The sequence below is a fragment of the Doryrhamphus excisus genome, linkage group LG18, assembly GCF_037039965.1.
Source record: "Doryrhamphus excisus strain RoL-2023G ecotype Guam linkage group LG18, RoL_Dexc_Guam_v1.1, whole genome shotgun sequence".
Classification (NCBI taxonomy): Eukaryota; Metazoa; Chordata; class Actinopteri; order Syngnathiformes; family Syngnathidae; genus Doryrhamphus; species Doryrhamphus excisus.
Window position 1 is genome coordinate 16991223 of NC_136374.1, and position 25269 is coordinate 17016491.

The window sequence follows — 25269 nt, forward strand, 5'->3', positions numbered from 1 at the left end:
CTTCTTAAACGTTTGTAGCTGGGAGACGCCAATGAATCCGTCCATGCTCGGAGGAAGCATTCCCTTGGAGTTCTTCTACTTTTTTAACATTTACTAGTTGTCGCTTCTTCTCAGTAGTACGCCAAGTTGTTTCGATGCCATCCAGCCTGGCTCTCTACTCTACTTTTTTTTATAACAGCAAGTTTCCATGGTGACTTTTGCCACCTCAAGACAAAGTTAAGTCGGCTCCTAAAGGCTCCCGCTTGTATTTCTACCATATCTTACTTATTGTGTGGAAATATGGGCTAATAACTACAAAAGCAATCTTCACTCGCTAAATGTACTGCAAAAAAGGTCAGTAAGGATAATTCATAATGCCGCCTACAGAGAACATACTAACTCCTTATTTCTAAAATCACAAATACTAGCTAAAATAATGCATAAGGCTAAAAACAACCAATTACCTAAAAATGTCATCCAATACTTCTCTACAAGAGAGGAGAAATATGATCTCAGGGAAGAACTACATTTGAAACACTTCTATGCTAGGACTACGTTATGCTAGCCATAGCATTTCAGTATGTGGAATCAAACTATGGAATGGATTGAGTAAGGAAATCAAACAATGCACAACGATGAGCCAATTCAAGAAACAATACAAGCAGTTGATGTTTGCTAAATACAAGGATGAAGAGTCTTGAACCAGTTATGATGTGCTATATATATCACTATATTAAATTAAATTAAATTAAATTAAATTAAATTAAATTAAATTAAATTAAATTAAATTAAATTAAATTAAATTAAATTAAATTAAATTAAATTAAATTAAATTAAATTAAATTTGGAAAGCAGGAAGTGAACAAATGTAACAGTTAGTGATTGTAAACGTACCAGATGGAGGGGTAGGATTTAATAAGCTTCTTCCTACTCCTTTTGGACATGTGGAACTGGGAACTGATTATGGGATACACTCGATTGTAATCTGATGCATGTTCAAATGAAATAAAACCATTACCATTGATACCAAAGATGAACTCAGCCATCATCATAACTGCTGGAAAGACACACAAAATGTGTCATTAGATTTGCATTTCTCTTACTTCCTATATGTAAGTGAGGTCAAAAAACACTAAGAGAGTCAACCTAAGTATGCACATGTGAGATTACGGTGTGAAGAGAGTGGCAGTAGAAGAGGAACTCCATCACAGAAACGGGAAAAACAGACGATATAAAAAGTGTGTGTGTGAGAGACAGAAAGAGGAGGTCGGAATGAGCGATACAATGGAAGTCGCGGCAGGGAGATAAGATCAGAAGCGAGAGGAGAAACAGACGAGCGAAACATCGCTCCTCTCACACAAGAAGAAGGAAGCCCCAGTTAGACAGATGCCAACTTTAACAGAGTTTATTTATAAACCGCTAGCACCAACCCCAATAATTAGACAGATGCCGGTGGCAGCCTCGTGTTGCTTCTCTGACTCCAAGTGCTGCGCTCAGCCACTTCAAGCTGAGGAGGAGATTAAAAAATGTACACACCGAGGGATCTTTGCTTGTGTTTGAAGAGGCATCCAAATTGAGATGATGTGATTTTTGGACTCCGAATGAGCATACATTGATTTCAACAAGCAGAGAAGTTCAACGTTATATTATAAAGGAACTGAATTCATTTATCACTGTTATACTTGACATCGCTTTGCAGATTTTTTTACAACATATTCCCTCATAAAGATCAGCCAGGAGGAGATAATACAAGGATCATTTATATGGATGAATGGCGAGTTAAAGGTCGCCCACTGAAGTGGGTGGTGAATGACTCTTTACTGTAAAGCTGAAAAATAACTTGACCTCTTGGGGGGGGGGGGCATGCAACTGGAGCTACATGAGAGGGTCTTTTATGGTTACACAATGTATGTTTCTGCAGAAAACAATGACGCAAATACATACTGTACATGTAATCAAACGTTTACTTACAAAAAGAAATAGTATCCAAATACTACTCATTTTAGTGACTCCAAATTGTCCATAGGTATGAATGTGAGTGTGAATGGTTGTTTGTCTATATGTGCCCTGGGATTGGCTGGCCACCAGTCCAGGGTGGACGCCGCCTCTCACCCCAAGACAGCTGGGATAGGCTCCAGCACAACCCTCGTGATAAGTGGTAGAAAATGAATGAATGAATGAATGCATGAATGAAAGAATGCATGAATGAATGCATGAATGAATGCATGATTGAATGAATGAATGAATGAATGAATGAATGCATGAATGCATGAATGAATGCATGAATGAATGCATGATTGAATTAATGAATGAATGAATGCATGAATGCATGAATGAAAGAATGCATGAATGAATGCATGATTGAATTAATGAATGAATGAATGCATGAATGCATGAATGAATGCATACATGAATGAATGAATGCATGAATGCATGAATGAATGAATGAATGCATGAATGCATGAATGAATGCATACATGAATGAATGAATGCATGAATGAATTCATGCATGAATGGATTAATGCATGAATGAATGAATGAATGCATGCATGCATGAATGAATGAATACATGAATGAATGCATGAATGAATACATGAATGAATGAATGAATACATGAATGAATGCATGAATGAATGCATGAATGAATGCATGAATGAATGAATGACACATTCATACACGTTTACAGTCTCAAATAAGCTTTTGACCTCATCGAGTTTGACCTCTGGTCTAAACATAAAATGCTTTGTAAATAACTACCAGTATTTCTATCTAATAGTAAATCTTTGCTATTGAATGTATTACAGTCTTCGATTCATTGTTTATAGTGGTTAATTGGATCCAGACCCAACCATGATAAATGAATTTTTGCAATATAAGACCCAATGTCCGTAGTGAGAGCATAGAAAACCTGTCATATGACCTCCTAAATATGTTTTTTAGACCTGAAATAACACACCTCTAGTCACCTTTACACTCCTACTATACATTGTTTACAACACATTGCACAACGTACAGAATTTACAGTATGCAGTTGAGCCTTGTGATAGAAACTTACATTAAAATAAAATGAACTTGACCTTCCTGTTGCGCTCTCTCTATTATTTTGGTAAGTAATCACTTATGATGATAGATCACCAATACCTGCACGTCTACATACATACATATAATAATAATAATGAGTATTATGTGCAAGAACTTACAGATGTAAGCGTTTCCTTTAAGTCCATCTTTGCAATGAGATGAGCTTACTGACTTTTGGCTCGCTTGCAAGACTTACAAGCCGCTTTTCAAATCAGTTTTGGTGAAATATGAAGGTAACACATTCATTGAGAAATGATGTTTTCATTCAGCAGTCGGGAAAAAAAAAAAAAAAAAGAAAAATGTGTTCCACTCAAGGACGTTTAAGCAAGGATGAATCGTAATAAGAAGGCGATCCTCCGCCCGCCTCAAAGAAAAAGCTGTGCCAGTTTGAGAAAATGAAAGGGGCTGTGTGCATGGTAACAGCGATGACAGAACTGGGTGGGGTGGGAGGGGGGGGTGAACAATCAGGGAGGAGGGAAGAATAAGATAAAAAGAGAAGAGCGAAAAGGGGAAGAAAAAAAATGTAAAATACGTGTGACATGAAAAAGGGAACAGATGGGGAAGAAGATTTAAAGGACGCCATTGTGGAGACAGAGACCTATCCTTTTACAACGGGGGGGGGGGTTATGCATCAAAATGATAGATGATATTTAATTTAAAAACACTTCACTCAAAAATGGACTTATTGTCTCCCATATCGGATGAACTATTTGTATACAAGCTAGTGATCCAAACTAAACAGGAGATTGCCATCCGTCCAGGCAGCCATTTCTAATTTTAAAAACATACTTCATCCTCAAACACCTGAGCCCAAACTGTAACGCTGGCATTGCTTTAGTGTCAAATCGATGGCAGGACCAAGCAGGATCGTTCTTCTCACCAGCTGCTGAATTATTCAAGCCAGAACTTTCTCTGGGGAGCATCCAAGTTAGTGTGCCAGACAGACACAGTGAGCTTGCAGGCTGGCATGCAGGCTCCGGATCATCCTAGAATTCCCAAAAGGGAAGACTGTGCGGCTGGACGACACAACAAAGGTCCGATAACGGGCAGATGTGCATATTGTATAATTAGGAGCACAGGCTAATTGATGATTAGCTATGTGAGTATCATACATAACTTGCTTGTTGGCTTTGGTAATGCCATTTGATTTGTGTTTATGTTTTTTTATTTACAGTATGAAGGCACCTCTTTAGGCACCCCTGGTCTTTTTCAAGAGTTTCCTTTATAAATCATTGGTTGTTGGGACCAGAAATTTCCGTTAAATACTGTATTTTCCAGACTATGAGTCACACTTTTTTTTTGTCGGGGTGCCCAAATTTAGGCACCTCTCTACTTTGGTTTAAATAACTATTTACCTACAACCAGAATCCAGACTCTCATTGGAAACTATAGGAAACATTTATATCTGTAAAAGGAGGATCTACTAAATATTGATGTCATTTTTCTGTCGGGGTGCCCAAATGTAGGCACCTCCCTACTTCAGTTTAAATAATTATTTACCTACAACCAGAATCCAGACCCTCGTTGGAAGCTATAGGAAACATTTATATCTGCATAAGGCGGCTCTACTAAATATTGATGTCATTTTTCTGTGGGGTGCCCAAATTTAGGCACCTCTCTACTTTGGTTTAAATAATTATTTACCTCCAACCAGAATCCAGACCCTCATTGGAGGCTATAGGAAACATTTATATCTGCAAAAGGCGGATCTACTAAATATTGATGTCATTTTTCTGTCGGGGTGCCCAAATTTAGGCATCTCCCTACTTTGGTTTAAATAATTATTTACCTTCAACCAGAATCCAGACCCCTCAATGGAAGCCATAGGAAACATTTATATCTGCAAAAGGAGGTTCTACTAAGTATTGATGTCATTTTTCTGTCAGGGTGCCCAAATTTAGGCACCTCCCTACTTTGGTTTAAATAATTATTTACCTTCAACCAGAATCCAGACCCTCATTGGAAGCTATAGGAAACATTTATATCTGCAAAAGGCGGATCTACTAAATATTGATGTCATTTTTCTGTCGGGGTGCCCAAATTTAGGCACGTCCCTACTTTGGTTTAAATAATTATTTACCTTCAACCAGAATCCAGACCCCTCAATGGAAGCCATAGGAAACATTTATATCTGCAAAAGGAGGTTCTACTAAGTATTGATGTCATTTTTCTGTCAGGGTGCCCAAATTTAGGCACCTCCCTACTTTGGTTTAAATAATTATTTACCTTCAACCAGAATCCAGACCCTCATTGGAGGCTTTAGGGAACATTTATATCTGCAAAAGGAGGATCTACTAAATATTGATGTCATTTTTTTGTCAGGGTGCCCAAATTTAGGAACCTGCCTACTTTTGTTGAAATAATGATTGCACACTTTCTGCAAATCCTATGAACTTCATTCCACTTCTATGCTATACGATATATTTAACTGAAATGGCTGATCCCAACAAAGAGAAAATCTTGAAAATTAGCAGGGGTGCCCAAACTTTTTCATAGCACTGTGTATATTTCTTGATTAGTTAGACATTGCAATACAACATTAATGGGATATTTTGATAACAATATGATATCAGTATACAGTGATGCAGCAAAATATCCATCTAATTAAAGAAACAATCTTCCTGCACATTAAGTATTCATAACAATGCAATAAGTCAACTAAACCTAAAAACAATTTGTGCTCCGAGCTAAAGTAACTCATTATGCGATAATACTACAGTTTACACTGAAATCAGCATAATTATTTGTTTAATGGTGAATTTCCTAACCTCATTTTTGACTTCTCAGACTCGGTTCAACAACTCAGAACATTACAGTCATTATCCCGAGTTGGATGATGAAAGTACTTTGGTTTTAATGAGGCGTTTTTATGTGTCATGTCACCGTGTTCAACTCTGACTGCAATATTATTTTTTTTTTTACCTTTCAAAAGCTTCCGTGTCTTGTGTATGTGGTGATGTTATATTTTTCAAGGTGTAGCTAAAGACTTTTATTCTCGGATGAGAATGTAGCCTTGATGGACCTGAAGGCTTCCAACGTTACTAGCATGACAAGGACATTCCCCCCCAAGATGTTTTTCACATTGTAGAGGGGGCGCTATCATGATCTGGGGTGCTTTTTTTCTTCAATGGAACAATGGAGCTTCAGGTTGTGCAGGGGCGTCAAAAGGCAGATGGCTATATGGAGTTGTTGAAAGGGGTGGCCATGACTGGGTTCTGGGTTTTCAATAGAACTCTCATTCACGACAAAGGATTTCTTACCAGAAGAATAACATCACTCTAAATCAAATTTGGAAATGTTTACAAAAATGGAGAGCAGGTTTCCAGAGAGTGTGAATCCATCTTCATCACCAACTGGAGCAACATAGCCCAGCCTCCTGGAAACACTGGCATCGAGCACGGCCAAATGAAATTAGAGGTGATTAACAAGCTACTCATGATTTTATTTCCATTTTAGAGGGATTCCGCTATTTAGCTATCGTCTTAAACTTTTGATCAGCTGATGAAAAATTGCTTTATTTTGTTTAACTCCCTTTTCTTTTCTTTTTTAAGATTGACAAACGCAAAATGTAAATTCTGGCAATTTTTCAACTGGTCTTAAAAGTTTGATCAGGAATATATCATATCAATCACTTCTATGCTAGGACTACGTTATGCTAGCCATAGCATTTCAGTATGTGGAATCAAACTATGGAATGGATTGAGTAAGGAAATCAAACAATGCACAACGATGAGCCAATTCAAGAAACAATACAAGCAGTTGATGTTTGCTAAATACAAGGATGAAGAGTCTTGAACCAGTCATGATGTGCTATATATATCACTATATTGACACTTACTATGGTACCCATTATGGCATTGGATGCTCATATCACCTCGTACGAGGTACATGACAAAAAAAAAAATTAGGAAAGCAGGAAGTGAACAAATGTAACGGTTACTGATTGTAAAAGTACCAGATGGAGGGGTAGGATTTAATAAGATTTGCTTCTTCCTACTCCTTTTGGACATGTGGAACTGGGAACTGATTATGGGATGCATTCAATTGTAATCTGATGCATGTTCAAATGAAATAAAACCATTACCATTACCATTTATAAAAGAATATATATATAATAACGTTTTTTTAAGTTCAATATGTCATTAATTCTCCTATTCCAGCAGCATGAGCATCTCTCCCCTGTGCAAGCACGGAGTGCATGCATTATTTAAACTTTCCCAAAAATGACACTTTCCTGAAAAATGGTATGTAGACATGCTGTGTCACCAATGCCAGTAAAAATGCTTTATACTTTTGCTTTAAATGCTATATTTCCCAAAAATAATGTGTTTAAAGGATAAGGCGTATACTTTGTCCGTAAGATTGATGAACAAAAGTGAATGTGAGTGTGAATGGTTGTCTGTCTCCCTGAATGGCCTTTCCTAAATAAGCTAAAATTTAGTAGAAATGGTAGTAAATGAACTTAGTCTTTGGGACCTTGTGAAATCATGTAAGCTTCTTGATATGATTGAATATTAAAGGCGTGACATGTATGATATATTTTGTCTTTCTGGAAGAAAACTATTTTTTGAAGTGGGCGCATTCAATAAAGTAAAGTAGGTCAAGGAAGAAACTGTGAAATGGTCTTATCTGATGCCAAAACTATCACTCAATTTCCTCACTATCACACACTCCGGTCTCATTGGCTTTACAGCCGAATTAATTATATATCAATCTCTTCATCTGCCACAATGAATGCTATTTTCACAGCCGTACTCGTGATATTTCATCAAACGGGACATTTTTGTGTTGTCGTGTACACCGCAGACACACGTAATGCTGTAGTTTAATTTGTTTTTTTTATGAGGCTCAAGGGTTGCGCATTCAAAATCACTCGGGTCGTAACAAGGCGCGTTGATGGTTTCCAATCTCAAGGCAGCAGTAGGAAAAAGGGCAGCAGATGATTGCTGTCTGTGGGACTCTCCCTCGGAGGACCGGGAATGTCTACAACAGCTAACAATGTCACCCCAAGCAGTGTTGAAATCGCTAATGAACTCAAAATATTATATTGCAGTTAAAAAACCTTAATAACTTAATAACAGAAATGCAGTTGAATGCGCATGGAATTTCCCCATGCATGGAAAATGGGAGATAGAATTTACAGCGTCACTTACAACAGTTGGATTGATTCCGAACATATCTTCAACAATAACCGCTGTAACTCATTGCAAATAGAATTAGATCCTTATGAATGCAAACCAGGAGAGGAAGCAAGGCAGCAACACTCCCACACACACAAGAACACACACAAATACACACATTTTTTTTTTCACCCATCTATTATCCATTTCCCCTTAGGGCGTCAGCAGCTCCGTAATCAAATACAGTCATCTCACCCACACATTTTTCACACATACCCAGCTTTACTGTACCACACGGGACCATCTAGCCCAATCATCTCATCCTGCAACGAGGGGCGCCGAGCCAAAGCTGAAATAGCAGCACAGGCTGGGAATAGGCATAGAAGCTCGCATGTGCTCCACCTCGGTCATGCATCTCTTACTCCAAGATGCTCCATGACACAGGCATGAGAGTCAGTAACAGCATCAAAACACTTTGGCTGCTTTCCTTGCTGATTATTTGCATTGTCAGACTGAAGATTGGGTGCGGTTTCGAGTAATCGTCTTCTGGAATAGGTCGCTGGGGACTTATCTTGAAGTTTCATCATACAATTCCACTTGTCTAAAGTGATTATTGGTTGTCAAAGTGAGCGTCCTGTGTGTATGACGCTCGTGCAGTCCGTCACATTCCCTCAGCAAGGATGCAGTATGGGAGTTAGACATAAAATTAGACATAAATTAGACATAAAATAACACAAAAATGTAGAAATGAACATGACATGATAGCATGGAAGCTCTATGGGGGAAGTCAACTTTAAAATGAATGAAAGTGAATGTCTTGAAATCTGATAGATAGTTAGCATGAATGCTAATGTTAGCATTAGCAGTGTTACACCAAACAAATGGTGTACATTATAACTCACACAGCTCTAATAATGGAATTTAAGCCTCACTTCCATGTATTCACGCAGAGCATTAACTTGGGGAAACAAGCATGAGACGTCCATCTGCCGATAAAGCGTCACAGAAGTCAAGTTTCAACTGACATAACAGCGGCTGCACGACGGCCGACTGCTAGTAGACCCGAGTTCAATTCCACCCTCGGCCATCTCTGTGTGGAGTTCCCATGTTCTCCCCGTGCATGTGTGGGTTTTCTCCTTTAGAACTACTGATATTTAGCTCTGAGTTGAAATACTTAAATTCGGTGTTGTTCTCGTCGCTGTCCATGGTGCTGAAACTTTGTGTCGTTTTATCATTAGTGACCAAGTAGCCTGATGTTTTTGTTGTTCTCTTGGTTTTTTTATACTTCTTGTCCTTTTCATGTAACTGGCATAGTTGCTCTCCATGGTGCTGAAGTGTGCAAGTCCCTCTGTGGCGGACATATGTCACACACGTAGACAGTATATTTTGCAACATGAGACTGCACTGTGGACGAGTGGTTAGCATGTAGGCCGCACAGTCAGAAGTTTGGGAAAACCCAGGTTCGATTCTCCGCTTGGACATTGCATGTGCATGCGTGGGTTTTCTCCGGGTACTCCGGTTTCCTCCCACATTCCAAAAACATGCATGTTAGGTTAATTGTATGAATGTGAGTTTATTGGCCAGTCCAGGGTGTACCCCGTGTCTCGCCCCGAAGTCAACTGGGATAGGCTCCAGCATACCCCCGCAACCCTAATGGCATAGAAATTTGATTAATGTTATCATGAGCTGGATTTTCCCTTTCTTTCTACTCCTTGTAGACATGTGGAACTGCATACAGTATACATACAGTATAACTGTTCAAATTAAATTTGACCATTATGTCTTACTTATGTCTTATTTATACTGTATCTATTATGGATAACACAAATGTGGGCGTTATTTCATATCTTGAGACATCTACTAATGTTAGAAATCCTACTTGGAAGATCGTAAACAGATTTTCTTTTCCATAAATACACAAATATGACATTTAGTAATATTGAATCTTTATTCCCAGAAATGTGCTTTTACCGCGATAAACGAGGGACCACTGCACGCTTAAAATAGATGACATAAGATAATATATGTGTTGGCATTTCATTATAATAGCCATATATTTCAGCATGCTTAATTAGCACCAGCGGTGTTTGTGGTAAAGGAAACATTCCCACCAGAAGTGCTCCAACCTAAAGAGATGTGACGTGAAAGTGAGTGAGTGGGATGAGAGTGATGATAAGCCTTGACTGTAGATCTCCGCGGGGCTTTTCTACACCCTGTGTGATGCTTTCATATCTGTCCCAGATTCATAAAGGCACCTATCCAAGCTTCTCATAAACTCAAATATGTATGCAAATGCACACCATTTGGATATTTAGCACAAGAATTTAATCAAAGTCTTGCAAGACTCGCGCATAGGAAATAAGCCGGGAAATTCCACATTGCACCCAACCCCCCCTCGGGGCAACCCTGCGCTCAAGAACAGAAATAGTTTCCTATATGATTAAAAACATGCATGACGAGCACAAGCCCCGCAATTAGAGGCAGATTTACAGCCATGAGATCAATCTTCAGCATCCCAAGGAGCTTGGCTGCGATTAGGTGTCACGCTCAAGAAAAGGACAATCCATTAATGGCTAAATTGGCTCTGCTTTGCATTTAGTCAATGTGAACTTTGATACGAAGTTGGTTGGAAATCACACTCTGAGCTAACAAAGCAGGATTGGTCACGTGCAACTACTACTTCATGTAGGAACAGTTGATGTGGAACCCAGGATGCTTCTTGACAGCTCATTTGTTTGCATATGGAAGCAAAAAAAAAAAAAAAAGATTCCCATAGGAAATAATTTACATTTAATTGGTCTTTTCTAGTGTCCAACTGTCATCAACATAAAACCTTTAACGTTGGATTAATTAACATTCTCAACTGTTTGCTAGTGTAAAATTAGTATAAATAAATGAATAAGTTCATCATTTTACGATATTACCTATTTAAACATTAATTGTATTCACAAACCAACAAATTTATGGCTTTTTTTTGTCCATTTTTTTCCTATGAACACATCTCATTCCCTATAAGTCAGTGATAATCAAAAAAATATGTAATACAGGTGAAATCTACCGCATACATGTACCTCTGAGAAAGCACCACAATTGAGATTTCAAACTTTTTTCAGTCATCCTTGAATGCACCATCATCATGTGATTGATATAGTTAATATATGATCAATATATGATCATGAGTCCTTACTGGATTTACAGTGTTTTTTTTAAAAAACACAGAATTCTGATGTCACAGCAACACGGACTTCCGGAAGTTCTCAGGAACGCTTGAGAGTGTGACCAATCACAGTAGAGAGGGCTCGGCTGGAGGAGGGCCATCGGTGGAATAAATTACGCAGACCACTGCGGTGGGAGGTAGGAAATCCAAGAATAAACTGCTGGAAGAGTCCCAGAATCTGGAAGATCTAGAAAGCTTTTCGTGTGGGTTATTGTGTGTAGCTGCTCTATAGGAGTCCAAAACTCAATACAAAGTCCCAAAAATGAGTAGAATAGGTCCCCTTAAATGAATCTGTAAGGCATATTTGGGGCTTAAAGGGGAACTGTTATGCTAATTTTCATAGAGCAGCTACACTTTTTAGATTTAGCACCATCTATTCCAGGTGTATATTCCAGGTGTATATTCCAGGTGTATATTCCAGGTTTATATCCTTTCATCTGTGCTTCCTGCCAAAAGGATCTGTTTAATCTATTCCACCCACGGCCCGCCTCCGGGCATGCCCACTCCGCTGTGATTGGTCACTCTCCCAAAGTGCTTCCCAACTATGAACCTTATAAGGAAGTCGGCCCTTTGTGATGTCACAAAGGAACGGGTTTTACCACGCCTTTTCAAACCGAGCATTTCGAGCCATCCCAAAGTTCTTTTAGGGTTCACTTCCAAATGCGCAAACCTCATTATCTGAAACTTTGGCTTCATTTAACATGAGAATAGAACATTCTAACTACATTTATAGGTCGGAAAAGTGCAAAAAGAATCATAGGTCCCCTTTAAATCTGGATTGTGTTTGTGTTTGTATCTTAAAATAACAACTTTAGCTGGCTATTACATTTACTGTGATGATCCGATAACAAATGTACAAATTAAGTAAGGCGCGAGGTGAAGGATGACATTTAACAAAATAAAAATAGCATCCATTTAATGAACACTTGCCTTCCATTCGCCCGACCTCAAAGACATAAATAAATATTACTATTATTTTCCCTGATTTTACAGATGCCCTGTCCGCCCACTTCTCTGACACCGCCACTGATGATAATAATATGTTGTCAAAAGCAGGGCATGTGCTGTAATTTGAAACAGGGGTTATTAAACAAGAGAGGGGACCATGCAGCTATCAGCAGACTTCAAGAGAACATGACACAAACAAGCAGGAAGCCGCTTTTCTTCACAAACACCACATTTCTACAAAAGCTTTTCCATGACTTTGAATGCCACACGACCGCACCCCTTTAATTCAGCTGCATTCAAGGTGCTCCAGCATGTTTAGACCAAGGCCAACGCCAACCACAAAGTATGCTTCCGATGCCATCAAAGCGCATTTATTATTTAGCAGTAAAAGTGTGATTTCAGCAGCAAATGCGCTTTGCGAGGATATCATCTCGCTCATGTAAAAATAAAAAATTAAAAAAAAAAAGCAAAGAGCATCACCTCCACTGGCAGCAACCTCCACGACCCATTGGATTTATGGCTTCTTCTACTCCATCTGCATCACTACCTTTGTTTTTCTTGTACACGCACACACATACAGATATGAAAATGTATTGGATATGGGACTCATATGCAGAATAGTTCTTAATTGCTCATCAATGGGTGCTACTACAAGGAGCAAAAAGAACCCAATCCAAAATCTCACAGACCAACAAATCCTGCTTCTCCATCCAAATTGATCTTTTTTCAACGCAACACCGCAGCCTCATATTTGTGCATTCATTGGAATGAACCTAATTCATATTTTTTTTTGCTTTTTTTATCTCTCTGGGATGTGGAAGCAAGCTCTCTTCTGTATGTCAGACAGTGCATCAATAATGCACACACACAGCTCACACTGGCTGCGCTTGGATGCCTCGCCAACCTAAAACCAACCATGAAAGGATCTTCGCCTCTTTGTATACGCGTGAGAGACTGAGCAGCCTTGACTTTTAAAACCATATTCATATTGAATATGGCAAAAGTGACGAGGTGTTCTGAATGCCAGTGTTTGGAATAATTACTTTCTGACTTCATTTAATAGGCTGTGTGGTCCAGGAATCAAACCTGTAAACCATTCACATTCACTAACACAACAATGAACATTTCACTTTTATAAATAATTCTAAGTCAATAAAAATATCAATCTCCATCTTCAAAAAAAATCACTCTTAAACATTGAGAAGATGTTCAAACTAAATAGCTTACGTGCACTCGAAATGAATGATTTCAAAGTAAAAGTCCGAGGATGGGTGCGGCGCTCTAAAGTTTCCCCCTCGTCCCTCCCTCCACGCCCGGGGAAGCCTCACCTGCAGGAGACGGTGACTTCCACCTTGGTGGCTGGGATGTTGCCGGTGATGGGGTCGAAGTCGTACACGGATGACATGTCCTCCAGCTTGTCCATCACGTCCCTCTCCATCACGTCCATGTCGAGAGCGCGCGTCGGCTCCGGTCTGATCCGCGAGGCGCACAGTCTGGCCCCGAAGGAGCGCGTCGAGTCTCCGCCGACTCCGGAGACCAGATCAGAGACCAGGTGGCCCCCGGTCCGGCTCGGTGAGGCAGCCACTTCAGAGATGTTGAGGCTGGAGATGAAAGTGGCGGAGTGTGAGCGGGGAACACCCGAAACGGCGGACGTGGGCTCGGTTATGCGTCCATATGGAGGAAGTTCGCCGAGGGAGATGGAGACTGTTCTTTCCCTGCTCCGTGTGCACAGTGGGGCATGTGGAGATAAAACACAGCAGATGCACTCGAACCTACTCCTCCCAGACTGAATCACACTCGGTTGTTAGAAACCCTGCCCAAAGCCACGCTGCAGCTGACGCGAGTGTGAACGCCGATGCTTCAATTACGCACGATTTTATAGATAAACATCAACATAGATAAACATAAAAAAATGTAACATGCAACCCAACTGTATGCTTCACAGTAGATTGGTCGTGACCAGTGGCGTCATTAAGCCTATTTTAGGGAGGTTAATCCCCCTAAATAAATTGATATTTTTATTGATTTTTCTAAGAAAAAAAAATATATATTTTTTTTACACAATTTTTTTTTCAATTTTTTTGTACAAAAAAAATCTCTGACAAATTCTATATATTAGGGCAAAAGCAGGCTAATAAGTAAGCCATTAGTAATAATCAGAAGAAGAAAATATAATAATGGGCTAATTAATCATATAAAAATGATTATTATATAATTGATCACTGTCCACTGGACAGAATGGTTGCAGGGCTTGAGCAGTGTTTTTTTCAGTGTGGATTGTGTGTACTTGTGTACCTTTAATGGTGGCCTAAAACAATTGAGTATCTCTACTAAATCTGTCCAAAAGTGGGAAAGTTATATCCCGGTTCTTGTTTGTTATTTGTTTTTTTTTATTATTTTATTTTATTTTATTTTATTTTATTTTATTTTATTTTATTTTATTTTATTTTATTTTATTTTATTTTATTTTATTTTATTTTATTTTATTTTATATATATATATATTTTTTTTATGCCCCTGGTCGTGACGTCTGTTTCAGGACAAATGGAGTTTTCAAACTTATGGTTCTCCAATGCCTTGCTGGTAAAACCAAGCAGAACATTTGTCAAAATATTATCCAATTGATGTAATTCATATATTCTTTTATGTATTCGGCAGGAGGCGGGGTCCACAGGGCAATCACAGGGCACATCCTGACATATTGACATTTTATAATTAAAAATGCCGTGTGCGAGGCATATTTAGGGCTTATATATATCGGCTTGTATATTTAGCTTGTTAGTGTCTATGGCTGCTAGTGAACGATGGCAGTTGAAGAGAGAGGGCTCTGAATGTGAAATTGCCGGAGAATGTCAACGTCAAGCTATAGCAGGACGGTTTGGAGGAGCTGTGTGTCAAAAATAGACATTTTCATGGGTGCATCAATTACTCACGGATTTGTGCCATTTGCTGTATAGCGCTGGGGACATAAACAGGAGACATAACCGTGCAACTGTTACAACCGCAGTTAGCAATAAAAATATTGTATGTTCATGCGGGCAAAAGGTAAAAATCAATATGAATTACAAGAAGGGGAATGACATATTTAACGGCATTAGCCAGTTGTTTGCCATTAAGAGTTTGAGGCCCAGTAAACTACTGTAATAAATATGCAAAACCGGCGCATGTGCCTGCCAACAGTGAGATGGATTTGTCACATTTGGATAACTACACTTCCCCGGTGCAGGCGGTCGGCATGTATAGCCTTTTGTTGGGACTCATTCTTCATCTCCTGGGACTAAAACATCAAATTTGGCTGACTGCAGAGACCACAGCTGGCATTTTCTGGTTTAATATGACAGCAGAGACTCCATATGCCTAGTTTGTCTTGCTTCTTTTCTTGCTGACATGCATACACACACACACACAGAGACACACACAGACACACACAAGCAGCTCTGCCCAGTTTTGCCTCCACTCATAAATGGATAGAGAAGCACACGGCTCTATCCTGCAAAAAAAAAAGCAGCTATAGTAGTCTGGATTCTGGAAATCAATTTACGCCAGCAAAGGATGCCTCTGCCCACACAGCCCTCCAGCTTAACAGCAGCACCACACACACACATACACACACACACACACACACACACATACACACCTCACCCAAACCCCCGAAAATGTGCATCACATAAATACAATTTATCTTCCTCACGTGTCACTGAACAACCCATAAAGAGGTGCACACACGTCCGCATGCACACCTCTTCCTCTGATTCATGTATTTGGAAGCTTTCATGTGGGATGTGCACGTTACTGCAGATGTTCTGAGGAGACCTTCGCTGCAAAGCTGCCTGGAGTGGAAGCCTTTGGAAAGTCACTGCACTTTAAATAAAGCGGTCAGGAGCTTATTAAGAAGACATTGAAGTGCATGATTTGGATTCCGGTTCCCAAAGGAAGTCATGAGGATGCGGGGCCCCTTCGAGTAATCGATCATGCAAATCTACAAAATGCCACATTGCTCCTTGAAATGCACTTGCTGCGTCCAATGGGGATGCAGCAGGAGGTGGTCAATGTGTTGTGCTGTTGGTGACATTAATAAGGCGGTAGGGGATTCAAATGTCCCCCATTCTTTCCAGCGTTTTTCCGTTTCCTCCTCCTGCTTCCTGCAGCAACTAATGACTGTGTTTAGGCTTACTTGCGTCATGCTGTCCAGAAATACTGTATTTTAAAGACAAAACCAGATTAATGCCCTGTCAGGCAAGAGATGCCCCTTACTACAAGATGCGTTTTTAATTCTAAATGCAATTATTCATCATGTTCAAACCACTTGTTATTTACTTTTAAGACTTACTGAACTTACCAAATATAAGAAATACAGTAACTGTAACCAGTTAGTCAAAGAAGATGGTGCCTTCAACCAGTGCGAGGGACACTTTTAGAAGCGGTCAATTTTACGTCAGGCACCTAATTGGTAGTCAAACCTAATTAAGGGCTGCACATGGAGTTAACAAAGAGGCTCATCAGTCAGTGGATGTGCAGAGTTCTTGTAATGGTCCTCCTTCACTACGTCCATAAACCTCATCTTTGGTCTTCCTCTACGACTCCGACACGGCAGCTCTAAACGCAGCATCCTTCTACCAACCAACCATCCTATCCATCCAACTACCCATGATCCTATCCATCCTGGTCACTCCCAATGAGAACTTCAGCATCCTCATCTGTGCTACCTCCAGTCTTTTCCTCAGTGGTACTGTCACTAGACCAAACAATAAAAATAATAACAATAATAATAGTTTAAGGGGCGGCACGGCGGTTGTGTGGTTAGCACGCAGACCTCACAGCTAGGAGACCAGGGTTCAAATTCCACCCTCAGGCATCTCTGTGTGGAGTTTGCATGTTCTCCCCAATGCATGTTCTTCCAAAAACATGCTAGGTTAATTGGCGACTCCAAATTGTCCATAGGTATGAATGTGAGTGTGAATGGTTGTTTGTCTATATGGGCTCTGTGATTGGCTGGCGACCAGTCCAGGGTGTACCCCGCCTCTTGCCCAAAGACAGCTGGGATAAGCTCCAGCAGGTAGAGAATGAATGAATAATAATTTAAATGAATAGCTGATATCTAGTCTGAATGAATAAATTTACCCGGGTGTAAATGTTCCAGTTAAAGCCATTATTAGTTGCTACAAAAATGGCAGTAAAAAAGGAAGAATGGAAGAGAAACAGACCATCTTAATACTTAAAAATGTAAGTTTGTCCCACAAAGAAATTGGAGTGTTCTAAAAATAACCCATTATCGAGAAACAGATATAGCTTATATATGGATATAGCTTTAAAACTGATCGTGGTGAGTTGGATCCTATCCCAACTGGCTTTCGGCGTGAGGTGGCGTACATCCTGGACCGGTCACCAGTCAGTCATAGGGTAAAGTTTTTGTTTCTTGTATTTTTAAATACTAAAATGTTGATACTCACTTGAAATTTAAGTATGTTTTAATGAAAATACTGTGTGGTGCAACTTAAAGGCTTATCGTTTGAGTTTGACTGATGCGTCTGTGTCGCCCACTGTTTCCTTCAGAACCTCAATGGCGATGTTGCAGGGAAAACACGGGTTCCCATAAATCCCCCCCCCCCCCCCACACACACACACAACGGGGGCACACAGTCCCTGTCTCCATGGGTGTAATCCCGCTCTGTGGATGTTTAATCCGGAATCAAATGCCTCCAGAGGTGGCTAACATAAAAGAGAAGCATTTGTGAATGATTAACCAGGGACTGTCAAGCAGAACAGAAGGGCAACACGCTCACGCACAGTATGCTTGCAATATTTATGGAAGAAGAAGAGGCTGATTGACTGGCTGACGGCCCAGCGTTCCCTCAGGCTGCAGGAGTGCAGATTTAAAGAGCACAATGTTGGATTAGAGAAGAATAACAGCGAGTGACGCATGAACAACATGTGAGGGGTGGAGTTTATCACATGAATCTCGCTCCTTACTGAATTTGGTGATGCAGAGTGAGGAGGAACAGGTTACCTGTTTGCTAGGTTGAAGTCGAGTTAGGATTCCGAACAGTGAAAATATGAACTTCATGCAGAGTAAATGAAGTCCATTACAGGGAAAATCACCCCCTGAGACATCTGACATCTGCCAGTGTACTTACACTACTGTATACAGTACTGTGCAAAAGTCACTACTACCTCTATTATTTTATAGCCATTTCACTTCATTATTTTAATGACTGACGTAATTAACAGTAATTAACTGTAGAGAGGCACGGCCAAGGAAAAATCCATGACATTTTGGTGCTGGAGCCTATCCCAGCTGTCTTGGGGCGAGAGGCGCCAGCCAATCACAGGGCACATATAGACAAACAACCATTCACACTCACATTCATACCTATGGACAATTTGGAGTTGCTAATTAACCTAGCATGTTTTTGGAATGTGGGAGGAAACCGGAGTACCCGGATAAAAAACCCACACATGAACGGGGAGAACATGCAAACTCCACACAGAAATGGCCGAGAGTGGAATTGAACCCTGGTCTCCTAGCTGTGAGGCGTGCACACTAACCACTCGTCCGCCGTGCCGCCACCAGGAACAATCATCAGTAGGGTAAAACTGTAAATCTAACCTGTCTCACGGCGGTCTGAACCCAGCTCACGTTCCCTATTAGTGGCTGAACAATCCAACGTTGGGTGAATTCTGCTTCACAATGATGGGAAGAGCCGGCATCAAAGGAGCGGTTGAGCCCCCGGTCTCATCACAGCAGCCCCCCTTTGCCATCCTCCATGAATCAGGAAATAGACTACTAATGAACAAACAGGTGGACAAGTGAACACAAATAAACCCGACTGTTTTAGCGGTGGTGCTAGGAGGTATACGTAGTAGCGTTGCCAAGATCTTGAAAACTCGATAATAACAACAATATTGTGGAAATTATTATATCATATATATATATGTTTATGTCATTGTGTTTATTTATACAGATGTTGCAGCGGTGGTAACAGCTGGGTTTTTCAACACTGCAGTTCCCAATGCTTGACCAAGGACTTCTTCAGGAAGAATAAATAATAAATCCCATAGAGAACATTATTTGGGGATGGATGGCAAGAAATAGCCATCAGTTCCAGACAGTTGATGCCATTGGTGAAGTCATCTTCACTACTTGGAGCCATCTTCCCGATTGCCTCCTGGAAACATTCGCATCAAGTATGTCCAATTTTTGAAGCGATTAACAAGAACGGTGGAGCTACTGATTACTGAGTCCTACTGAGAATTCTTTTTGTTCTGGTTTGGAGAGTTTTTTTTTTAACCTTCCTCTTGTGTTAGCTTTCTGGTATCATCTCTTATGTTAACGGGTCGGTTTTGACCCATGTATTAAATCAGCTATAAATTACACTAAAAAAAATGAGTTACCATCAAATTTGCTTCTCATGTCTTGGTTACCTTCTTAGGCTTCCTCATCTATGAAAATGTTGGTTTTAATACTTTTGGTGTGGGCATGTAGGCTTTTTTTTTGTCACGATCCAAAAATGGTAAAATGAACGTCAAAATAATCATATCAATAAATTGAAGGTTATTTTGTTACCTGGCTATTACTGAGGGCTCTTAAATCAATTAGTTTGATTTATTTTCTCATTTTAGTATTAATCACTAAAGAAACATCTATGGTGTTTGGGGTCAATTTTGACCCATATATATTAATGTCAAGAAAAGTTATTGTTTTCAGCAACAGAACTTTAGTATAAACTGAAATCTTTTTCAACTGAATACTTTTTCCCTTCAGTGTTTGCCATAAACTTTATAGTCATATTATTATTATAACCGGCTCGAAACTGACCCTAACAATACAGTGGTCATAATTTCAACCAGACCATTTTAAAATGTAGTAAAAATAATTTTTTTGGTTGTATTTTTGTTGAAATAGAGTTTCCTGACAAAGTCAAAAGGCCTTGATGCAATAAACAAATGTTATGTGATTTTTTTTTATGCATTAAAATGTAAAACGTAGAACGGAATTTTTTGGGCAGTGGTTTTGAAACTTTTGATCAGCTAACTTCAGTCGTCATTTATGATAACTAAGGTAGCAAATACGGAAATTGTTGATAAAGACGTTTGCTAATGTTTGACTGAATGTTGTAAAGTGATGACAGCTCAAAGGTCCAAGTCTGCTTTACTGCAAATAGTCTTCATACTTCACAGGTATTTCTCTCTTGGAGTAAATATAAACCTCAGGCTGGTGAGTGTCTGTTAAAATCGTCATTATTACAGCAACAAAAACACCTCAGTCTTACTTGGTGTTCCGTCCTCAGCGGGCGTGATGGAGCTGGCTTTCTACCCGGCGGTGGCACTCATGTACTTCTTCGGAGTGATGGACGCCTCTAAGAAAGATCGCATAGAGCTGGATGAGCGGGCGTCCGTGAATGTCTTCTGTCTGTTTGTGTTGATGCAGCCGTTGTGTCTGGTACTGGGAGGATACACCGGCATGGCTACATACCTTCTCACCGCACTGGTTTCCTACAACTTCCTGCCATGGAAGAATACTAAACAGACAGGAGAAGAACTAAAGAAGAAGAAGACAAAGTGAAATTCAAACTGTGAAATGTACCCTGTGCCCTTTCCTGGTGCTTTTGAATGAAAACTGTATTATTGCATCATCCATGATCCTTATATCAGACATGAACACATATGTCTCTCTTTTGTGTGCGTTCTAAAGATATCAAACAGCTAAAAAAAGGGTAACTCATTAATAAACATAACGGGACACACTTATTCCGCCATTAAAACATAAAACATATAGCCGTGTTTTGGTCATAGAAACGGATGCTACATTTAGCGTTAAATTTTCCAAACTCAAAAACAAACAAGTGTGATACTGATGTGTTGTGAGCGAGTGTGTGGTGAAGCTAGACGCTAACTGGCTAGTAGCTAGCCGGTGTGGTGTGGCGAGGTGTCACTACACCCGTAAAAATAGTTCTTCGGCATAAGTGTTAATAGCAATAATAATAACAATGCCGCTGTAGCTTGATTAAAAAAATGTTTATGTTTATGGTGCATTTTTGGCAGTTTGGGGAGTTTTTTAGAAGGCTTTATAGGCAGAATAGATGCGTCACAGCTGTCTGTTTTTATCTGTTTTTGTATCTTTAGAATGCACAGAAAAGACAAATATGTGTTTATAGCAGGGGTCTCAAACTCAATTTACCCGGGGGCCACTGGAGCTAGGGCCTGGGTGAGACTGGGCCGCATCAGGTTTTCTAAAAAAAAAAAAAACGCATTTATTAAAAACAGAAAAATGAATAAACTTTGCTTTGGTTCCAATTTTCTACAAGAAAAGCTTTGATAAAACATTCCACTGTTCTCAAATATCTTCATTTTTATTTTTCTACACAAAATAAGATGAAAAATAAATAAACAAATCAAGAATAAAGAAAATCAAATCAATCGGTAATAAATAAATAAATATAATAATAATAATAATAATAAAACGGCAAATAATAAAAACTTAAGAAACCACATATAGTTGGTGGGTAGACAAATGATTTTTTTCAGATTAAAATGAACAAAGCATTATTAGAGCCCTGTAGACATGACAAAACACGACTATAGTCACATTTATACTCTTTTTATTTACAACATATTGCGCAACTGCAGGGTCTTGAGACACATGCTAACTCGCAAACTAGAGAGCTAGCCACCTAAACGGTAGCCTTCAAGTTATTTCCTTTAAACTTAAATAGCCAAAAACTTACCACTTCCACACGGATAGGGAGGATAACTATTAACAGTTATTTAACCTTTAACATGAACATTAATCAAACGTAATAATTTTTTTCTGAGTACATGATACCATACAGCATCCATATCAAACTTGCGCGGGCCGCACTAACATTAAACTTTCATATCAAACTAGTGTCCTGCGGGCCACATTTGGCCCGCGGGCCGCGTGTTTGAGACCCCTGGTTTATTGAATTCCTCCCAAAGTGCAGTTTTCCTTTAACAATACATTAATGCAGCAACGCATTGATGATCGTGTGTGTATAGCATTGGTTTTCTTAACACATTTTTCATAGCATAAAATTGTGATTTATTGCATCAAACATGTACCAATTCGAATATTTTCCGTCCACATTATGGACGACCCAGAGAAAAATGTTCATTATTTGGCTTTGTTTAGCCGTTTTCTTACAGCAGTAAATGTGAAGTATGTTCTCATTTTACCTCACTAATTGGCACATCAGCAATGCCGCCTTCTGCATCATCCATTATTTAAAATATAATAAATACTTGCAGCCCTCAGGTGTACTCCTCATTTATCGCTATTTCTTCCAGCCCGGTCATTTTTCCCCACAAGGTGCGCTAAAATGAATGACTTGCCTTTGCTGCTCAGCGCAGTCGTCAATGGAGCTCCTCATTTTGCTTTGTTAAATGCTAATTAGCATGGCTTCCTTTGTCTTAAGATGCTCTCATCCTCCTCTGCGTGTGTTCATGGTCGCTACATTGTTGCTTTAACTTTACTAAACGCATAGTAGTCAAACAAAACATGTCAAGTATTTGAGGAAGTCATTTAACGCCAAAAATGAACGCCACAATTTTTAACCACACAATCCCTCCAGCATCCTATTAGCTTGCTAACAAGCTAACAAAATAGCAACCGGCACCTGAAGTCAGCTAAGTTACGTAAGTTAGTTATCTATGATGTCATCAGCCGTTGACGGTGATAAAATGTTAACACAAAACATGTTTTTATACATTTGCACGTATAAAAATGTATAATAAAAACACTTTCAGCAAGGTACACAAAATGAGTTAGTCAGGAATGAACCTAGCTAACACTAACCACGACGCATTAGTTCATGAGTTCCTCAGTAACTAGCAAGTTTATTGTACAGTGAGACCTATAAAACAACGATGTGATAAAATGTTAACACAAATCGTGTTTTTATACATTAACACGTATAAAATGGTAACACTTTTAGCAAGATACACAAAATGACAGTAGTGAATGAGAAATGAACCTAGCTAACGCTAACCACACATTAGCTCCTCAGTAACTACTGAATTTTTGTGTACTTTATTGTAAAGTAAGACCTATGAAACAATAATGTGATAAAATGTTAACACAAAACATATTTTTATACATTCACATGTATAAAATTTTAACACTTTCAGCAAGGTACACAAAATGACAGTGGTGAATGAGAAATGATCCTAGCTAACGCTAACCACACATTAGTTCCTCAGTAACTACTGACTTTTTGGGTACTTTATTGTAAAGTAAGGCCTACAAAACAATGATGTGATAAAATGTTAACACAAAACGTGTTTTTATACATTCACATGTATAAAATGGTAACACTTTCAGCAAGGTACACAAAATGACAGTAGTGAATGAGAAATGAACTTAGCTAACGCTAACCACGCTAACCACGCTAACCACACATTAGTTCCTCAGTAACTACTGACTTTTTGGGTACTTTATTGTAAAGTGAGACCTATAAAACAATGATGTGATAAAATGTTAACACAAAACATATTTTTATACATTCACATGTATAAAATGGTAACACTTTCAGCAAGGTACACAAAATGACAGTAATTAATGAGGAATGAACCTAGCTAACGCTAACCACGCTAACCACACATTGGTTCCTCAGTAACTACTGAATTTTTGTGTACTTTATTGTAAAGTAAGACCTATGAAACAATAATGTGATAAAATGTTAACACAAAACATATTTTTATACATTCACATGTATAAAATTTTAACACTTTCAGCAAGGTACACAAAATGACAGTAGTGAATGAGAAATGAACTTAGCTAACGCTAACCACGCTAACCACGCTAACCACACATTAGTTCCTCAGTAACTACTGACTTTTTGGGTACTTTATTGTAAAGTGAGACCTATAAAACAATGATGTGATAAAATGTTAACACAAAACATATTTTTATACATTCACATGTATAAAATGGTAACACTTTCAGCAAGGTACACAAAATGACAGTAATTAATGAGGAATGAACCTAGCTAACGCTAACCACGCTAACCACACATTGGTTCCTCAGTAACTACTGAATTTTTGTGTACTTTATTGTAAAGTAAGACCTATGAAACAATAATGTGATAAAATGTTAACACAAAACATATTTTTATACATTCACATGTATAAAATGGTAACACTTTCAGCAAGGTACACAAAATGACAGTAGTGAATGAGAAATGAACTTAGCTAACGCTAACCACGCTAACCACACATTAGTTCCTCAGTAACTACTGACTTTTTGGGTACTTTATTGTAAAGTAAGGCCTACAAAACAATTATGTGATAAAATGTTAACACAAAACGTGTTTTTATACATTCACATGTATAAAATGGTAACACTTTCAGCAAGGTACACAAAATGACAGTAGTTAATGAGGAATGAACCTAGCTAACGCTAACCACGCTAACCACACATTGGTTCCTCAGTAACTACTGAATTTTTGTGTACTTTATTGTAAAGTAAGACCTATGAAACAATAATGTGATAAAATGTTAACACAAAACATATTTTTATACATTCACATGTATAAAATGGTAACACTTTCAGCAAGGTACACAAAATGACAGTAGTTAATGAGAAATGAACTTAGCTAACGCTAACCACGCTAACCACACATTAGTTCCTCAGTAACTACTGACTTTTTGGGTACTTTATTGTAAAGTAAGGCCTACAAAACAATGATGTGATAAAATGTTAACACAAAACGTATTTTTATACATTCACATGTATAAAATGGTAACACTTTCAGCAAGATACACAAAATGACAGTAGTTAATGAGGAATGAACCTAGCTAACGCTAACCACGCTAACCACACATTAGTTCCTCAGTAACTACTGCATTTTTGTGTACTTTATTGTAAAGTGAGACCAATAAAACAATGTGATAAAATGTTAACACAAA

At 38.9% G+C, this 25269-nt stretch overlaps 1 protein-coding gene across 3 annotated transcripts in view; it reads right to left on the reverse strand.

Annotated features, from left to right (window-relative positions):
• The window catches only part of cpne5b (copine Vb), a 114785-nt gene extending 95662 nt beyond the window's left edge, over window positions 1-19123 (reverse strand). For 2 of the 3 annotated variants that reach the window (XM_078798382.1, XM_078798381.1), the window contains exon 1: window positions 13674-14140. In XM_078798382.1, coding sequence (XP_078654508.1) covers window positions 13674-13792 — 119 coding nt within the window. In that variant the 5' untranslated portion in view covers window positions 13793-14140. Of the gene's footprint in view, window positions 1-13673; window positions 14141-18952 lie in introns of those variants that run through there. The other variant, XM_078798380.1, reaches the window with a different exon arrangement.
• Window positions 19124-25269: the final 6146 nt, after the last annotated feature.